At 42.0% G+C, this 20122-nt stretch overlaps 1 protein-coding gene across 1 annotated transcript; it reads left to right on the forward strand.

The window, feature by feature from the left end:
* The first annotated feature begins 11062 nt into the window (after positions 1 to 11062).
* angptl4 (angiopoietin-like 4) lies at positions 11063 to 17686 on the forward strand. The gene is made up of 7 exons (XM_073491138.1): positions 11063 to 11728; positions 12566 to 12676; positions 12800 to 12896; positions 15292 to 15405; positions 15591 to 15686; positions 15928 to 16212; positions 16324 to 17686. The coding sequence occupies exons 1-7, from the start codon at positions 11201 to 11203 to the stop codon at positions 16506 to 16508; spliced, it is 1416 nt and encodes a 471-aa protein (XP_073347239.1). The 5' UTR covers positions 11063 to 11200; the 3' UTR covers positions 16509 to 17686.
* Positions 17687 to 20122: the final 2436 nt, after the last annotated feature.

Genomic DNA, 20122 nt, shown 5'->3' on the forward strand with positions numbered 1-20122 from the left:
GAAAACACTGTAAAAACAAAGCTGTGTGGACTCCGTCCCCCTGGACTGACATGAATACTGGCACAGTGCACTGGCTGCAATAACACAGTCAGGCATTGTTGCAGAGGTGGAGGTGTTTGTGTGGCACTGAGGACAAACATGATGTGATCAGGCTTGTTTTATAAGATTTCACCGAAAAGAAAAAGTTCTTTGCTGTATTACACACTGTTTACAGCCAGCAGCCAGTTAGCTTAGCTTAGCAAAAAGACAGGAATTAAGGGGAATTAGCTCGCCCGCCGCTAATGCACTTTGGTTTTTGTACAGAGGAAACAAACAGCGTATAATGTGTTAATTGGATAATCAGTTCAGCAGCGCTACTAGCTGGAGGCTGTAGCTACCTCTAAAACAAGGCGTTATAAACACCATTAATCTCTCATCTCGTGGTTTATCAGTCACGTCAATGAACTACACCGTAGACTGGAGGCTCTGTTAACAGACAAACAGGCAGATCTGCATTATATACGCTCGTCTCCTCACAGTGCTGCTTTATTGTAAACTTTATAATTTTTTCGTGATCCGATCACAAGGGGACAGCTCGTCAGTTCAGACCTGGCATTCGGCGTCTCGACATGCATCTCGAGTGACTACTTGTGATTGGATCTCACTTCCCCGCTCTATATGCAAATAAACACGTACATCTCTGGGACAAACGGGCACAATGTTTTTTACACAAAGAAATACATAAATGAATGTATAATATTTGCCGAATTTACAAGAAGGCCCAAATAATTACGATTAAGTCACAGACAGCGTTTCACAAAGTTAATAACGTTTCTTCTAACTCAACAGCTCACAAAATTGAGCGATTTTATAAAGGAGTCTGGGGAATTTCTCTCCCTCTTCATCTCCTTGCTGTTGCTGACTGCAGTTGATGTGATCCCCAATTTTATTTAAGTTGTTGTTAATAACTATTAAATATAAGCTCTTTTGGCCATTCAAATTAATACTAAAAACATGAATGTTGTGCACTATTTACAATGACCCCTCAGCACCCCCAACTGTGACTGACTTCCTACGTCCCTGGAGCCAGGCGAGCTGTTTGCTTAATTATGCTAAGCTATAGCTAACCGGCTGCTAGACATAGCTTCATATTTATCGGACAGGCTAAATATGAAGTTTAATCAAACTCTCGGTGAGAAATATAACTGCACTTCCCAACACGTTGAAGTATTCCTTAGATGTGGTGTCTCTCTGTGCCACCTGTTATCTTCTGATAATAATGATGCATCAACAGAAATGTGTCACAGTTTGTTGTAAAGACGGTGAGTCAGTTCACGTAACTGTAGATACGAGAATAGTTGTTGAGAAACACTAATTATATATTCAACACACCCTTCAAGACTGCTTATGAAATACAGAATAAGTGCTACTCTGTTTATAGTGTAATCTAATAAACAGCATATTAGTCATCAGTATTATCTGGGTTAAAGGTTGTGCCGATGTTCCGCTGCTTTGTTTGTCTGCTGAGTGTTCAGACTTGTTCCCTCAGCTGAAGAAAGGCACAATGTGAGATACAGCAGTCAATAACACGTGCTGCAGGGTTAAGTTTCAGAAGGGGAAGAATTTTACAGCAGTACAAAATCAAAACACCGTAGTAAAACCTCGAGCTGTTGACGCACCTAATGGGAGATCATGCAGGATACACTCAGCTGGGTCAATATTTAACAGGAACAAACTTTTCAGGAATTTGACGAGTTAAAATCCACGTTTTTCTCCCCATGTCAGGTTGCTCTAACTTTCTAGTGATGAAAGTTTGCTTTGACCGCTCGCTTGTATCAGTGTTTTAAGTATCTAACCAATGAGTCAGACAGAAGTTAATGATTTTTGTCATGATTGCTCAGAAATGCTCAATGAAATGAACCAACTCGCCTCTAATCGGAAATTTGGCATTTTCAACCCAGGCACAGAGATGCATCATCGTAGTTTAAGACTCCAGAATACATTTAAGGACACGAAAAAACACAACAGGTTCTTTTTAGGACTGACACTGCGTTACATGTAAACGTTAAAGTAATAACTGCATCACAAGACTGCTCCTGGTAATTACTGTGTATCCCATGAAGTCTCACAAGATGAAGCTTTCTGGCCTTCTGTGCCCTCAAAACTTTGAGACCACTCTGCTTCAATTAGGATTTAAGATCTGAGATTAACGTGGATCATTAGAGACTCAACAAACAACAGATGGTCAGAAGTCATTAGCTAAATGTGACAACTGATCATTCTGAAACTGCATAAGTGGCTTTCCCATTAAATGTCTTCGTTTAAAAGAACTCCCCATCAAACTCCTTTTATCTCCCTGTTTAGCTCTTGTCTCATCTGAGTCAGCAACCACAGGTACTATTACACCTTTCACCAGAGGATATTAACTTAAAAGAATAGTTTGACATTCTGGGATCAACGCTTATTTGCACTGTGGCAGAGTGTCCAAGGAGAAGATCAATACCACTCACAAGTGTGTACGCTAAATATGAGGCTACTGTCAGAACCACTAGAGGCAGACATGACATATTGTGCATTTAAAGATCCTCTCCAAATATGTATTAAGGCATACATTAAAAAAAGTTTAGATGAAAATGCAAATTTTTAATTTCACAAGTTTACTACTACTTCATTGTAAAGTCCAGTCTCAGTGTCTGTGCACGAAAGGCGTCAAGTTTCCACCTCACGCTTGGGGACGCTGAATATTGGACCAGGACTGGCTCCAAGCTATTTGTGATGTCACAAATCATGCTCGTATCGCTGCTTCTTAAAATCTGAGATTCAAAGCACAGGGAAAGTTTACAATTTAATTATTTCATTCATTAGTGTCAAACTCCTCACATACGTCATTCTGCACAGTGAGGCTCAAACATTCAACTGTAGGAAAAGAAAGACACATTTTTGAGAGGAGGGGGACTAACATAGGACTAAGAACTATCTCTGCAATAAAAAGCTTTTTGTTTTACACTCTGTGTTTCACAACAGGACGTCCAGAGAGTGGGCAGCTTCCAACAAACATACAGTTTTTTGTCCTGAACAGAAAAAAGACATAAGTGTATAATTTCTGTTGAAACTTCAATACTGAATAGCGCACAGCTGCTGTGGTACAGTAATAGGTCAGAACCCCTGCTGTTCTGGAGGAACACTTTGTAACTCAAGCCCTCTTTCCTTTTCCTTCTCCAAGCCACCAGCTGCTTAGCACTTGACAGTAAGAGGCTGTCTGCCAGTTACCCACATTTTTCCCAGAACAGGACCCATTCACATTCACTCTTCAGCTGGAGTGTCTCCTCCATCTCACCGGCCTCCACCTCCACTCCTGTTGATTAAAATTAATGGGGCGATGAATCAGAATCATTGTGATCGGTAACCTACACCCTGTGGCCTCGAGTGCTCCTTGCTCTGTATGCGTGATTGAATGCTTCACAGGAGGCCAATTAGTTCATGGGAATTAGGCTTGATAACCGGGGTGTACACCACCAAGGGGCTGGTCTTCTGGGACAAACAGGGGGAAAAAAGTGCATCCTCTGAGACTCCAGGGAAACTAAACAGCTAGTGCTTATCACGTCTGAGACTTTGGGTTTATGAAATGTAGAAAATGGGTTAGGGAGAGGTCGTTTAGCATCCCCAGACAATGTAAATATGTGTTTGAGTTATTTATAGCTGCAGCACTTAGCAGGGAATTCATCCTTGACCTTGGTAACTTGTTTTGGTCTCCAGAGGGATTTTGTTCTGAGCCAACAGTATTTTACAGCAGGTTTCCTCATTATGTACGTAAACATGTGCTTTTGATGTTATTATGCCACAAATAATTCAGTGTTTACTGTATGTATAATTATTATCACACTATTAAAGGAACATTTTTGCATTTTATGCTTATCCACTTTCTACGTCTGACTGTACAAAGGTAACAATAACTGCCAACAAGCAAGCTCACTAATAAACACTTTATATCTTGTTTGTACAAAAAACTAAAGTGTATTTATGGCAGGCTAGCTAATTCCCCCTAATTCCAATCATTGTGCTAAGCTAAAGTAAGCTGTGTTGTGGCTTCATGGACAGATTTACAGAGGTTTGTTGTGCGGTTGGCAGGCAACAGTGAAACCACAACGTGTCATTTATTCGTCAGTTATGCACAGATTATATAAACAAGATATAATATGTTAATTGATGAGTTTTAGAGATGCTGGAAGTTGAATGTTTTTACCTTTGAACGGAGCCTGGCTAGCTGTTTTTTCTCCATTTCCAGTCTTCATGCTAAGCTCAGATAAACATCTCTTGGCTCTTGCCTCACATTTAACTAAAAGATATTATAACAGGGCTTTTCACCAAACTCTCAGTAAGAAGTAACAGTAAGACATTCTTGGAAATACATTGAATCATTTTCTTTTCGAGGGTTAGATGAGAAGATTGATATGACTCTTGAGTCTGTCAAATATGCAGCTACAGCCAGGAGACTGTTAGCTTAGCATAAAGGTTAGAAACAAGGGGAAACATCCAGCCTTTCAATTGTACATTTTGGTTTATGTATAGATTTGACAAATGAAACTACTGTTTTAAGATGAAAAGGCAGATTTTATTTATTTCATAGTACAGAGCCAGGCAAGCTGTTTCCCTATTTCAAGACTTCATGCTAACTGGCTGCTAGCTCCAGTTGCATACTCAGTAACACCACCTGTCCATTAAAGGTGCAATATATAAGAATTTTAGTTAAAAAGATTCAAAAATCAACATAAATTATCAACAAAGCTCCTGTACTAGTGGTGTAAACACCAATACCCCGGATCACTGGCTGCATGGCTAACTAGCTAACAGCAGCTCTAGTTAGCAGCAGTTAGCGGTTACTCTGGTGATATGCTGCCCCCTGATTGTTTCAAGTATGAATTCGACAGGTGGTCAATTCTTAAATACTGCACCTTTAAATCTGAAGAAGGTTTTGAATACTGAGAAGAAAGTGTATATGCCAAATGTCAAACTATTACTTCATCATAGTCTTTCTGTACAGTCTATTCTGTCATCTGCGTCCACAGTGTCTCGGCAGATCAAGTTGGTGCTTTGTTTTACAGCAGTTGTGTAACTGCATGTCTTTTCTGAAAGTAAAGAAGAAATCAGCGAAATTATCTGTGCTATCTGTCACCTTACTGCCCTGATATTAAATATCCTCAAGGAATATTTTGAATGTTGTCTTTCCTAAATGTAGTGATTGCATTTAGCCTGAGGATCACGTCTAATACTGTTTGCAGTCGCACACGAGCAGCATTTTTTTTTTGTCTAGTGTAGATTTCCAGCACCAGAAGAACTGACAGCATACACAGCTGCTGAGGTCAACCACAGTCTGTACGTGTTTACATTTTCCAAATTGGGATATATGTACATTCTGTACTTTTCTGCTTCCTGCCAGCTGGGACGCTCATTTAGCGCGTGAGCAGTGAAAGGACTGAGGGAAAAGCATTAGGCGTCTGGTGAAGTGAAGATCTATATGGGTCGTCAGTCAGCGTGGGGCTTGATCCTTACGACCAGTCTGAGAAGTAAAAGTATCTCATGGTAAAACAAATACCGAACGCTTCAAGCAGAAGAAATGACAAAGACAGATTCATCTGTATCATGTAACACATGTCTGTGCATGTGCAAGCCGAGCATGAGATGTTAGGAATGTAAAAGGAGACGACTGCCTGTGTATGTGTGCATCCGAGCAGGCAAGAAAGATACATACATGAAGTGTATATACAGTGTGTTGATTAAAGTCCGTGGTCAGCTGCACAAATAGGGCACTGGAGCATGTTTTTTTTAACCTTATATAACTTGTGTCACTAACCTCAATGCTAATATGAACAATTCAGGCCGTCCAAACTCTACAGGATGTTATAAAAGCAAAGCATATGTAGATATTTAAAGTTTTGGCGTCATTAAGAGGCAAAAGTCAAACAGTTGCATGGGAACTGAGGGAGTCTCTTGATACATGCTGATGCAAAATGGGGACCATCCTCGTCCAAGGACAGCATGTCGGAGTCCTCACAGGAAATCTCTCATATCCTCTCAGCCTGCTCTCCCTGCCCGGGCCTGTTTGTACTGTCGTCTCTCAGGACCGCTGCAGGCTTTAAGAAAAACCGCAGGTTTTCATTTGCTTAAGTGCCATGTCACATTCAGTATGCAGTACCTGGGGCAACAATAGGCACCAGAGACACCCCACTGGATGAATGCACAGGGGTCAAGTCTGAATAGATATAATGTTCTCACTTTGCACCACCGGGAGGCAGTAGTGTGTTTTATCTGGCTGTCTGCTTGTTCCGGACTTACTGTACAAAGGGAACTGCAACACTGATGTGAGGCAAACGTTCTGCGGTGCACGTCTGTGTGGTGAATGAGCGCGAGTGAATCATGACGTGACGTGTATCTGTCAGCAAGTTTGTCTGTCCTCATTGATTTGATTCCTTTATGGCAGAAAAAGGAGATATTGCTGCTTTTTATGTCTCCCAATTAAAAACTTCTCCATAAAGGGGGGGTGCTTAAATCACAGGTCACGAGGTCATTTTTCTTCTTAACAGGATTCCCTTTAAACAAAATAAAATAAATCATGCAGCAAAAACCAGGAATCCATTACTTTCTAAGTGAAATTGATTAATCTGTGACATTTTTACATTAGCAGGAGAAACGAAGGTGAAACTAAAAATCTTGTGAAAAGAAATAAAAAGTGTTGTTACTTACATATGTGCTTTTTGTGCTATAAAAGTCAAAATATCATAATGATGTCATAATGTCATAATATACAGTAGTAAATCAGGCTCTGAAAAACAAAAACATAAATTGTGCACCACCCTCTCCTCTAGTTTCTTCATCGGTTATAATTACGACCGCTAAGAAAGCAGCATCCATCCATCATGAGAGCATATCAGTCTTCTAGATCCACCTCTGCAGTTCCTTCTCAATCACAAGGCAGTCATGAGCTCCTATCACGAAACCTGACCCTGCAGTCAGCGAAAAAAAGGTCCCTGCTGCTCGTGAATATCTCATGATATCAGAAATCAGGAACATAATATAATATTCGGTTTCCCTTGAGAAGTGAGGAGACACCCCAAGACATGGTTTATGGAGGTTTATGATGGATGAGTTGTTAAATTAAATCTCGCTTGGATATTCATATGCTGAACAGGAGCAGGCAAGATGACAATTTATATTGGTTTGGTTTTTTTTCCCCTTCAGTTTTCTTCTCCTCATTTCCTCTCAAGAACGATCTAAATCTTTATTTGATATTACTGACTTCGTTGAAATACAATCAGAAATGTATTTCTGGCAAACGCAAGTGGAAAAAATTCTGAGATTGTAAAACCCCAAAACCTCATAAAATAAAATAGTCCCAAATGGTAAAGATCACAGATCACGGTCTATCCATGAGAACCAGTGGTTTACAGCTCTGAGAGGCTCCTGCACCTGTTTTTTTTTTTTCATGCTTTCTTTCTCTCTTTATCGCTCTTTCCATCCCCTCGTACATGACTGAGTCTGGGGGCTGCACCGAGATTTACAGATGTTCTGTGTTTGGAATCTGGGTAAAAGGTCACAACGCCGGCTACAGATGGGAGCGGCCATTTTGGGAAATTGAATTAGCAGCTGTGGCGAGGCGTGGATCCAGTGACGATCAGGAACATACGACTAGGAGGCTTTGTGAGCTGGAATGAGAGGATACAGAAGAGACAGATTCCTGCATTAATGTAGACATTATACAAATAAGAGTGATGTTTATTTAATTCCCTTGTTTAGTCTGTCCTCATGTAAATATACTGTCTACTGACAATGTGACCAGCAGTCTGTTGGCTGTTGTGTTTGATCTTGTTTGATTCCTCTATGGATGAAATCCAGCTGTAGAAAACACCAATTTGTGGTTCAACTTCAGTATTTCCATTTGATGCTATGTCATACTTCATCTCCACCATATTTTGAATGGAAATGTTGTACTTTTACTCCACTACAATTTTAGCATGAGTTATTAGTTACATTACACCCTCAAATTTAACATACAAAACATATCATCTTATAAAATATGGTACACTTATACAGATTAAGCTTCATGTTAGTATGTTCTCAGCAGTGACGGAAAGAGCACTGACAATCTGTACTCAAGTGTGAGTACAGTTACATTACTGAAATATTACTACTGGTAAAACTACTGGTACTACAATAATAATTAAGTAAAGGTGGAAACCATTATATTGTGATATTGTGTCTTTTCCTGGTTTATCATTTTCTGACTGCTCTACTTTTTCTAATACTCATTATATCCACATTACTGATGATTATTTGTCAAAATCACATTGTTGGGAGGACCAATAGTCTTGTCGCAATATCGATATCAAGCTATTTGGTTTAAAATATCATGGTATTTGATGCTGTCGCCCAGTGAAAGCAGTTATGAAGTGTTTTTGTGGAGATTTAAAGATAGCAGGCAATATAGCAATATTATCTTAAGGCCATATCACCCAGACCTAAATGGAGCATGTTTACACTGTGGTGTTACTCTTTTTACCAAAGTAAAAGATCTGAATACTGTTGAATTCATAAGGGTTTGAAACACTCACTGACAGCATATTATTAAATGATTATGTAATTCTGTCTTTAAGGTCATGATGAAAAGTCTGAGCCATCCTACAGTGACGGTAGGATTAAAATATGAAGCAAAACAGGATTTCTCCCAGACTGTTTGAATCATGCCAACTGCAGCGTGTCATTTACTGTAACGTAACTCTTTACAGTAAACTGCACTTCATCAAGCTCCTGAACAACCAGCTCCTCCTTTCACAGCTGTAATTCATCTGAAGCACTACATTTGGACATTTTTATCAAACTATGAACATGCGAGGATCTATACCATTCTGGCAATGAGAAAAATGACCTGATGCGATGAAGACATCAGCACACAAAGCCAAGAATGGAGGCCTGCGGTTTGTCTTTCACACCCTTACCAAACCCTGCTCATGTAGCTGCCCAGTTCTGTAAAGTCCCAGAAGAATGCAACAATGCACGTTCTTTACATGTACAATCATGACAACCATGTACCAGACTGTCATCAAGTTGAAATATTTCTGTGTTTGTTACGTGATTGTCTTTTCCACATGCCGTGTTCCTGCTTGTTCCTGCCGCAAACAGATACCTTTAACCACCTCGCCTTTCATTCAAAAACACTTCAGCGAATAAAAAACACGCTTCCATTCAATTATAATCCTGCTGTACTGCATCTGAGAGGACATGAATCACCGCCTCAGTGGATACACAAGTCTGTCAGTTGGAACAAACAAAATCAAATCTGTCTGTTGACCTTAATGCTCCTATTCAAAGGAAAATATTACTCAATGTTGAATTAGAAACGCCTATTTGAAACTGGAATGCAGCAGTCTTTGGTTGTACCAGTGGAAACTCTCTCTCTGCTGACGATTTGAGGAAAATAATGCATGTTTGTGACATTCCAGACACATAAGCACGGGCCCTGTAATTCCCCTGCACTCAGTTTCCCCTCTCGGCACCGTCAGCAGTCTCCCAGTTACCTTTCACCTACTTAGTCTGGGCTGCAGACAGGAGAGGGTTAAACTGGCTCCTTCTTTGTGATCTGGCCCCGGATCACGTACGGCAGGCGAGCTCCCCGGCGGAGGTTGTTAAAGAAAACCCCATGGCCCTCAATTTGGCCATTCTCTGTGCTGTGAACTTTCCCCTAATTCTCACAGTCCTCACAGCCTCCCAGCAGCAGATCTGTGCTGAAGAGCACCTCGGGCCAAATTGTACGCATGTTCCTCTTCTGACGTGCTCGGTGGTGTCACTGACTTCATTCATTCCTCATGTTATCCCCAGAAAGATTATAAAGAAATCCTGTGATAGCTGTTAGAAATGTTTCATTATGATCTCTTCTAACAAATCACATGATAACAGTTGTGCTTTATTAAATGTACAATTTATGTTTTTTTAGGTTAGTGAGATTGTAATCAGGCTAATTAGGAAATGAATGATTAAGAATATTATCCACTTCTATGACAGCAAGCCGGGGTGTTTTTATTACTAATCTTAAAATGGCATTTTTAATTCATTCTTTTTCCTCACAAGACTTCTTTTTCAGTCTTGTGAGGAAAAGTCTTCGGATTTAATGCACAGTTTCCTCAATAATACAGCTTTGAATCACACTAAAGTCATTTACAAATGACTACTTTTCCTCACACTTCTCTGCCTTGTTATTTATCAAAATGTTTTCAAGAAGATGTGCTGCACAAGACAGCACGTTCCTGAAAAGCAAAGGGAGTCTAGACAGAGCCGAGTGGGACAGAGGAAATAGAGTTATAACACGGTCCATAGACTGAAAGAGAGATTTCATCGATGTGGAAAACACAGAGATGACTGTGTGAATCGATCAGCTTTAGAAGATGGTGACGAGTCGCTCTATCAAAATCTGGGCTTCATCTTTCATTGGTGTCAGTGTGTGTGGTCCACTCACACTGCAGCTCCAAACATTTTCACTTACGCTTGCATAATTCAGAATCTAAATCGCTTCGCTTCATCTCTAATCAGGCCAGTTTACAGTAAATGATTTGCAAGATTTCTGCAGATCTCTGTTTGTTTTGGACTCGCTGTGAATACTGAATGAACTCTCCAAATAGGAGCACTCTGTAATTTATGAGCTTATCCTGGGTTCTGTTATCATTATCCACCAGTTTCAGGGTGTTCCTGTGCTGATGGATGGATTAGCTCGCTTTTTCAGAAATACTCCACATGTTAACACTTTGTTTTAATTCAGCATTGCTTCATGATAAAGGAATACATTTGTTTCACAGCTGGGGGATATCAAATGTTTCGCTTTCTCCAGTGGATAATGTAGTCCCTGTCTCCCACAGTGCTGAGATGAAAGACAATCTTTTTGTTATATCATGTCCCTCCTCCGCCTCTGACATGAATAGTTAACAGAGAGGTGGAGGAGGGACAGAAACCTGAGAGTAACTGCACCCCTCCCTCTCCTCGGCTGGCCAATGGCAGGCAGCTCACAGCTTAGACATGAGGGCTGTGAAACTATATAACAGTAGTGCTGTGACTGTTCAGCCAGGAGCCTGAGCTCGCAAATCCAAGTCAAGAAGACAAGACCGGACACTGCACACTTCTGCAACAGGAAAACACACTATTAAGAGCAAGATTTCAACTACTTAGGACAACAGCAGCAATGAAGACAACACTGGCAACTCTGACTCTCTGCCTGGTGGTGCTCATGGCCACAGGTTTCCCCTTCGAGAGGAAAGGGGGCTCACAGTCCGGCAGCGCTGCCAAGGAGAAGCGTGTACAGTATGCAGCCTGGGATGATGTGAATGTCATTGCCCACGGCCTGCTGCAGCTGGGTCAGGGGCTGAAGGAGCATGTGGACAAAACCAAAGTCCAGATGAGGGACATTTCCAGCAAGCTGAAGGTCTTCAATCGCACAGTGACCGAGCTGGGGAAGGAAAGCCAGAAGCTGCGAGTGGAGGGAGAGGCCCTGAAGGCTCGGGCCCACGGGCTGGAGGACAGAGAGGGCCAGCTGCTGAACGTCACAGCCGAGCTGAGGGAGAAGGCAGAGGAGATGCAGCAGGAGAGGAGGGCGATGAGCGAGAGGATGGGCCGGCTGGAGGAGAGGGTGGACAGCATGCTGCAGGGAGGTGCTGGGCTGCCTGACACGGACGCTGGTGCCAAGAACAACAGTGATGCTCGCAACATCCAGGTGAGAAGGCACAAGTTTCTGTTTTTGGTTTCTGGTGATGATAATTAATTTGGGAGGGCAGAAGACTGTTAAGATAAGGGCAGTGAATTAAGTTAATTTGGGAGGAAAATTGAGCAAATCAGGCTTTAAAATGTGTGCAAAACATTATCACATACTCATCACTTAAAGAGATTACCATGAAGCCAAACAAACTACAAAATGCTGTTATCCTGCAGCAGATGGTTAAAGGGACTCTTCGTGTACAGTATGCATGGACAGTTGGCTTTTATGGTGGGGGTGGTGGCTTTTCCCTCAAGCTCAAAGACACTAAATCAGTGGGTGGTGGGTGTAGCGGAGTGGAGGGGGGTACTGCGTGGAGGAAGAGCGTGCAGTACGTGCAGGGAAACACTAAAGGCTTCCACACAAAGGGTTCTGCAGGCAACAGCTGCAAGAATGTGTGAATAAATTTACACAGCTGTGAGATTTTACAACCTGGAGACTATTCGGCCATGTGACACAATGGAAGGGGCTTATGAAGCAGTACGTGAGCCTGAAAGGCTTTATAGAGGGATGGAAAATCCCGCGCTATGAGGGAGTTACATAACCTCACCGCGGTCGGTTGGAAAGAACAAATGCTGGTCACTGAGGGGTGGAGATGTGTCTGAGGTCTGTTTCGCAGGCTTTTCAATGAAACCCCGCAGGTGGCTCTTCTTCTTGTGTTAATCCTCGTGTTTGCTTGCTGATGATGTCTTAAAAAAGTTCTAAAGCGCAATGGGCACATTTTACGCACAGGCGCGGTGTGGAATAAAGGTTATAACATGCTAAAAATGTGGTACCTTTGTGTTATTTTTCTGTCAGCTGATGCTGGAGGCTCAAAACAGACGCATTGATGATCTGATGGAGCGGATCAGACTCCAGCAGGAGAAGCTTGACAAGCAGAATGTGCGCATCAGGACGCTGCAAAGTCAGGTGAGGAAGCGTTAAGATTACGCATACAGCGTGCAAACTAACTGAACTGGTAATTGTTGTAAAGCATCTTTTTTGACTTGGTATTTTCCACAATCTCATCATTGTTTCACAACTTTTTTTCAGGTCCAACAGTCACGACAAAGAAGCGCATCCCTGGGCAGCAGCAACACCGACGGCTCCGTGCAAAGTGGCGTCGCAGAACAGCGCGACTCACCAGTCGGTAAGTAAAGCCAAAATCCCCTCTTGGCACGATCTTAAGTCGCCTGTACAAAATCTGACGCCAAATGTGGCAGACCATCTGTTTAGGTCAGGCCATAAAGACGCTTAAATCACGAGCAATTAAAATCAAGGAATCTAATCAATTTGGGACACGCTCCTCTGCTCAGCGTGACGCCGCAAACGTCAACTGCTGGACTTTCTGTAGAAGCTGCGTACAATCCTAATGACATTATTCAGGAAAGCAGCATTAACACGATTCAATTAGTTTAAGAAGGTCCCACTTTTAAAATCAAATATCATTATATAGCCATATTCCAAACTTATTCAGTCATCAAGAGAGAAAGTACTGACTTAGAGATAGGGGAAGTTAAAAGTTTCAGAATGAGGCTCAGTCTAGTCAATGGCCCTCACACTGTGCCTTACAGTAATTGTGAAAGGCAGTGAATGATGCCCTCAGTGTGCTGCCACGCCAAGCAGCTGCTGCTCCCTTCTGAACTTCACTGTGACTGGACCAGCAGCCATAATGAGTGCTTTCATCCAGACTGTACTGGCCTGGATACACACCAACTGGGGAAGAGTTGAGACGCACATTCAGCTTCCTCACCCACCACAAGTTGGTCTCGAATAAGGTCTGTTTAGTCTTTTAAAGAGGATGAGAGGGATGACAGGAGAAAATGCTGAATAAAACAAAAAAATATGCATATTAAAATAGCAGATTTTATTAGTCATAGGTGAATAAAACTGGAATAAATTGGAGTGGGTTTAATGTCAAATCTGTGTTTCCGACGGCAACAGATGAGAAGTAGGTGAAAGGTGAACGTGGCTGAGGCAACAGTTGAGATCAGTCAGCCAGTACAAATCACAATAAGACCTCGGAGGTCTGACATCAGCAGGATTTGAGGAATGAGAAAAAAAAGGAACAAGTTTCTCTGGCGAGGTTTCAACTGGGGGAAAGTTCGCTGGTCTCTGAGAGTGTTCAGCCAGGGTCACAGCTCAACGGGATTACTCACACTGATCATTTCTGTTGGCTTTGTTCAAATCGTGCAATGTTCCTCAGATTACTGTCCTTGTGCCTGAGCCAAGAAAAAAAAAAGGAGGGAAAACCGGGTGGAAATGGGAAAAGGCAGTCTATATTTATCTGTGAACTTTGTACAGATATCCACCACTGTTTTGAAGACACTCGCCTCCTCCCCCGTCCCACCTTTTCGTGTAAAACAAACATCTGAACATCCCTCAAGAATGAGCAACCTTTCCCCTAGTTCTGTCAGGGAGTCAGACATCCCTCCTCCTCCCTCCTCTGCGGTCATCCTCTCCTCTCCTCCCCCATCCCTACACACAAACCCCCCCACCTCCATCTCCTATTGTAATGAATAAGAAGTGTGCCAAAGTTCAGGAGAACCCCTGACCCCGAGGCAGACTACAACCACGACTGGCCACAGAGAGTTCAGCCCTCTAGAGGAGAGGTCATCACATGCAAATGTGGCTCTGTGCTAACAACGAAACAATACACAGCATAATATCCAACAAAAACAATCAAATAAATACAAAGAAATTACAATTTATTGGATTGCAGGACACCAGGGGGGTGCTATTAGTCTCGTGCCTCACTGGCCACGCGACAGCTTTGAATTGACTCCGGAGGTCCCCTGCTTTGTGTTACTGCCGACTCTGATGTCCATTTACAGCAGCCTCTATCCCCCCCTCACCACACTCTGATCACTCCCCACGCATGCAGCAGCCATGCACTGCTACGTCACCGACTTGCTGCTGTGCACGTGAGGGAGGTGTGACAGGCCAGAGAGGAGGGGGATCAGAGACGGAGGGGGAAAGGGGGTTGAGGAATGTAAAGGGTAGTAGTGTGTAACTCAATAGCCTGGTTGAGTCTGCTTGGGAACTGGGAGAAAGGTCATATTTATATCCGAGAAAGGAGTTCTCACTCTCCCTCTTGTTGTGGCTAGATGAAATGCTCTATCAGGTAAACACTTGTATCTCCAGACTTGCTGATAAGAGCACTCATAATATAGGTATTTGCAGACACTCGGCTCTTGCAGTGCAGGGAAACATGTTGCTGTGAGGTTCCCCAACTGCCAATGACCTAATTATGAATCCAGGGTAGAGTAAGCAACTATTGATTGACACGCCAGAGTAATATGTATAAAACTCCTTCAAAACATGAAGAAAGAGATTATCCTTGCAAACTTACAGCATTATTTTTGCCTGTCCATAACAGCCCAGCAGTGCAAAGTGTTAGCATGTCAAGTATGTCATGTATAAATAGCATGACCAGCAGGGTAGTGCAGAGTTTCCAGTTTGGATTGTGGGGCTTTGCAGTGATACCATACAGAGCTGTTGGCCTCAATATTGATGTTTTCTTCTTCTTCTTCTTCTTCTTCTAGAAATGGCATCAGACTGTCATGAGCTGTTCCTCAGAGGAGAGACCACAAGTGGCCTCTACACCATCCAGCCAATGAATGCAGAGCCATTCGAAGTCTTCTGTGAGATGAAGGATGGTAAGTGGAGTAAAATTCCAAATTTGGCCCCTTCTGTCCTGCACAGTGCAGGTTGGCCAACGATTACTAACTAATTGGGCAACGGACTTCAAACATTAGAGTTCAAAGTCTCCAAACTGTACAGAAGCTGCTGTTTTGGTCCATACAACTTTCTCTGATCAAGCTTTTGCTGTCTTTCTGTCCAGATGGTGGGTGGACGGTGATCCAAAGGCGCCAAGATGGCTCAGTGGACTTTGACCAGCTATGGCAGGCCTACGAGAAAGGCTTTGGCGGCTTTAATGGTAAATACTCTTTTTGACCTTGGTCTCACTCTCGCTAACGGCAAAACTGGACTGGACAGGTGCTAGCTGGCCTTGCCAGGGTCAGATTAGTTCACACAGCATTACTGTCTTTTACAACCATAGCATCAGAGAGCTGGAGCTGGCCTCCAAAAGCATCTTATCACCGATAGGCTTGAAAGGGATTAAAGGCAGTCAGAAGTTTGCTCACGATTTCTCTCCCCATCCTTGTCTTCTTTCATAGGAGAGTTCTGGTTGGGTCTAGAAAAGATCCACTCTATTGTTAAACATGGTGGCTACATCCTCAACATCAAGCTCAGCGACTGGACTGGTGACTTAGCAACCGTCCGTCTCCCCTTCCGTCTGGGTGGAAAGGAAACCAAGTACTCACTCCAGATTGAGAAGGCCGGTGCTTTCAGCGTTTTGGAGACTTCCCTGGGGACTGACGCCACCTCCTCCTTACCTTTCTCCACCCGCGACCAAGACAACGACCAGAAAGACGACACCAACTGCGCCAAGCACCTCTCTGGTAAGTTATACATGACAATCACAATGATATATGCTTCTATTTGTTAATGTTCCTTTGTTGGACAGAACTCGAAGGCAGCACCTAACCTGACATTGTCCTTTGTCTTCCTAGGTGGCTGGTGGTTCAGCAACTGCGGTCGCTCCAACCTAAATGGTAGATACTTCCAGAGTCCTCCTCCCAAGCAACGGCACCAGAGGAAGCAGGGCATCTTCTGGAAGACCTGGAGGGGCCGCTACTACCCTCTGAAGTACAGCATGATGATGATCGCCCCTGCTGCAATCCAAAGCAAGTCTTAAAGAATAGAGACTTAAAGAAAAAGTTGAGACAAAGAGAAAGGGGGAAAGAAGTAGATTTTGGACTATTCTTTCTTTTTCTTGCTGCTTAGTTGATGAGGCAGAGGTTTCCATTTTTTCCTGGTTGTCTCCCTGCAAGGAAGACCTCATACCAGAGCCAAGGCCCTCAAAATAGAAACGTAACGAAGTCATGATCAATGAGTTCCAGGTTTCCACTGCCCTGTTCTCTGAGAGACGAGCAGATTCCTCCCCTGCACGAAGAGCCACAGATGGAAAAATTTGTATACCTTGCACCATTGCAGACAATTCATTCTGTTGGTATGAAGCAGGGGCCCTTCGACAGGAGCGTCACGGGGCAAGTCCCAGCCTGTCCACTGTGCTGTAAGCCATAAAGGATTTCCAACAAGTCAAGACTCATCACCAGACATGTGGTATCAAGTGGGCTGTTGTTGAGTTCGAATGTGGTTTTGTAGCAAGTAAACAGCACTGTCAGGTCAAGAACACCTTGAAAATGCTCCATTTTTAATGTAAAGCATGCATGTAGGACTGAAATACAGGCTGATTAAGTAAGCCTTTTAAACCCAATGGTGCGGACCAAATGGTGACTCAATTAACACAAAGAGTCATTTTCCACATGAACATGATGAGATTAGTGTTCAAAGGCATTATGTAAAGTTATAAATCACTGTAAACTAGGATGACGATGCAGAAACTGTGTTAAGACTGATGTTGGAAAGCAGTTCGTGGGGCACTGAAGACCATTTCAGCCTTTTGTACAATATATTTTCTGCCAGCAATTTTGAATCAAATTAAGCATGTTCTTCACTGACATACATTTTTCTGTGGAGATTCTGAAACTGTTTAGTCATATTGACTTATTGTATGATGAGAGACATGTTTTTGTACATAGTGTATGAAGGAATGTCATCTGTCTTGTCAGAAATATAACTGTTACTGGTCTGTTGTGACGTTATCTATTGTCCTTGTGACTTGAGAGTTTGTGATTGTAGATGTTCTCTTTCCTTATTTAAATGCTGTAAAGAATCAATATATATATTTCTGGTGCTGCCTGTTTGTAATTTATATTGTCTATGTTGTGTTTCCCAGATGTAAAATTGTTTTATATGAGAAAATAACCATTTTTTGGCCATAATAAGCCAATAAAATTGATTTAAACCTAATATGCCTTTTGTATGTGTACTATGTTCCACTAAGAGAGTATACAACAAGAAGTTTACAACAGACACAACTATGAAAACAATCAGCTTAAAACCGAACTACAACAAACCACTGACAAAAACACTGTGAAAATATGGCCACAACTAGAGCCAAGATAATTATTACACATATTGTCGTATCAAATGCAACTGAATTAGCCTGAAATGGAAAATGTTGCAGCGCCCTAATTTGTTTGCCACTAATGGCGGAAAAACACAAATTTTATTTGAAAAAAAGTTTAATTTGTTTTTTTTACAGAGGACATTTCAAATTGTTCATTTTCCAAAGATACATAAACAATTATGTTTTCTTTTTGGGCTTTTTATTTTTGAATAAAAATGATCCCGACTCCAGACCATTTATCTAGTTTTCTAACCAATCCAACCACACCTATCTAGATTTTCTTTGGAAACCACCACCAGCAGGCCCAAACGTGCTGTGTGTTGAACCACACATGGCAGATCTCTTGTATCTAAAGATTTTAGCAGCTTAATCACATTACCTGGAAGCAAACTTCAGCCTCAAGGTGTCAGCTTTAATTTCTCATGGCACCACTTTCTGCTTGCTTGTTGGGCTTAACCGGTAATGTGCTTCATCCATACTGATCCTCCAAGCACTGACAACTGGTTTAGGATCAACCTCTGTAACAGCTGATCAAGTGAGAGTGTGTTCTGGACTGACCTCTCTCTTCAGGGTATCAGTATAGGTGGTGAAAGTGAATGCCTGGCTGTCATTGGGACAGAACTTGTTACCTGCAGAGGAAAAAAGTAATTGACTTACTAACAAACCTCTTGTAAAAACTGCTCTATGGCTGTAACAGAACAAATCACCATCTTATGAATCCAGAACAAATATTCCATGTGATCCACAGTTTACCAAGTTATCTTCAAGGAGTATTTGTTGTCAGTGTTGTAAAAGTAGCCAAGAGTCAAAAGCCTACTTGAGTAAAAGAAAAGACAGTAAAGATACTGACTAAAGATAGGCTACTGAATATTATTTTGGTAAGAGTGAAAGACAGTCATATGAATAGTAGTGGAGTAAAAGCCTTAAAGAAACGGATATTAAATGGACTTAAGTATCGGAAGTAATTTCCTCACAGTTGATGTACTTAAGTATCAAAAGCACAAGTAAAAGTAAAATAATGCATGTACGTGTATACTGTACACTATGGGTCGACCGATTATATGTACAGTATTCAGCATTTTTCCAATTATCTGAATTAATGGGTTTTCTTTTCTAAATCAGATTACAGATCAAATTAATACTGTTTCAAATATATCCTACTTTAGCTCTGATGCAGCGTTAAATCTGCAAAGTAACTAGTAACTAAAGTTATCAGATAAATGGTAGAGTAGGAGTACAGTGGAGTAAAAGTACAATATCTGCCTCCAAAATGCTGTTAGTCGAGAGGGCTAACTTATAGGCTAACGCTCATGTGTTTGGAAGAACAGCTGGCAGCCATTTAGCTTAGCTTAGCTTAGCTTAGCTTAGTATAAAACGTGAAAACTGGGAAATAGCTTTACTATTGTAAAAAATAAAAATAAAAACCTGCCTACCAGCAACACCACAGCTGTTATATCACAAAAATGTAAGTGTATATAGGAGAAGCTGTGGTTATATTGAGGTTACACACCCGGAAGTCACAGGCTGCACTACATCCGGCCCAAAAAATAGTCCTGTAAGTGCATAGCCCCAACAACGAAATAGTCATTTAAAGTTCAGCTTTTGAACAGTATATCGATATAACGGGCTATTAAGTGAATTTCAAGGGTGCTGGTATGCAGATTTTGTTACCTTCTGACAGAGACAGGATCATGGTCAGATTAGCTTTATGCTAAACCTAGCTAACCGACTTCCGGCTACGTAGCTTCGTATTAACGTGTAGAAATGAGAGTGGCTCACTGTTGTCATATAAGTTAGCATATTTCCCAAACTATTCATGCAAGCTTTAAGATGCCACACCCAACACTGCAACAACCTACTTGTTAATGGTTAATACTGAGGCTGAGCAACAGGTGCCAACGATGGAAAAGGAAGCAGATTCAGTTATCTAACCACTGCGTTATTATCAGATCAAGGTCAGGCATCAGTCACCTGTGAGGAGCATAATAATTTGTTATCATGGCAACTGTGCTGTCCACAAAGGAAGGGGGCAGAGGGATCAACATCTGTTGCTTGACTGCTGTGCATGGTTGAGTGCTTGAAAGCCCCTGTAGCGGTGGTTTGGTCAGGTGCAGCTCTGATGTGAATAGGAGGTGTATAATTAAGGATTAGAGTGGGGAAAACACACTGCAGTTCAGTGCCTTCTCTAATAAGATAGAAACATGCGACAGAGCAGCAGATGCTGTAACTAATATGTACCATGCATATATAACTTGCAACAGCTTGAAATGAAGACT

This window comes from Pagrus major, chromosome 21 (assembly GCF_040436345.1).
Source record: "Pagrus major chromosome 21, Pma_NU_1.0".
In the NCBI taxonomy this organism is placed as follows: Eukaryota; Metazoa; Chordata; class Actinopteri; order Spariformes; family Sparidae; genus Pagrus; species Pagrus major.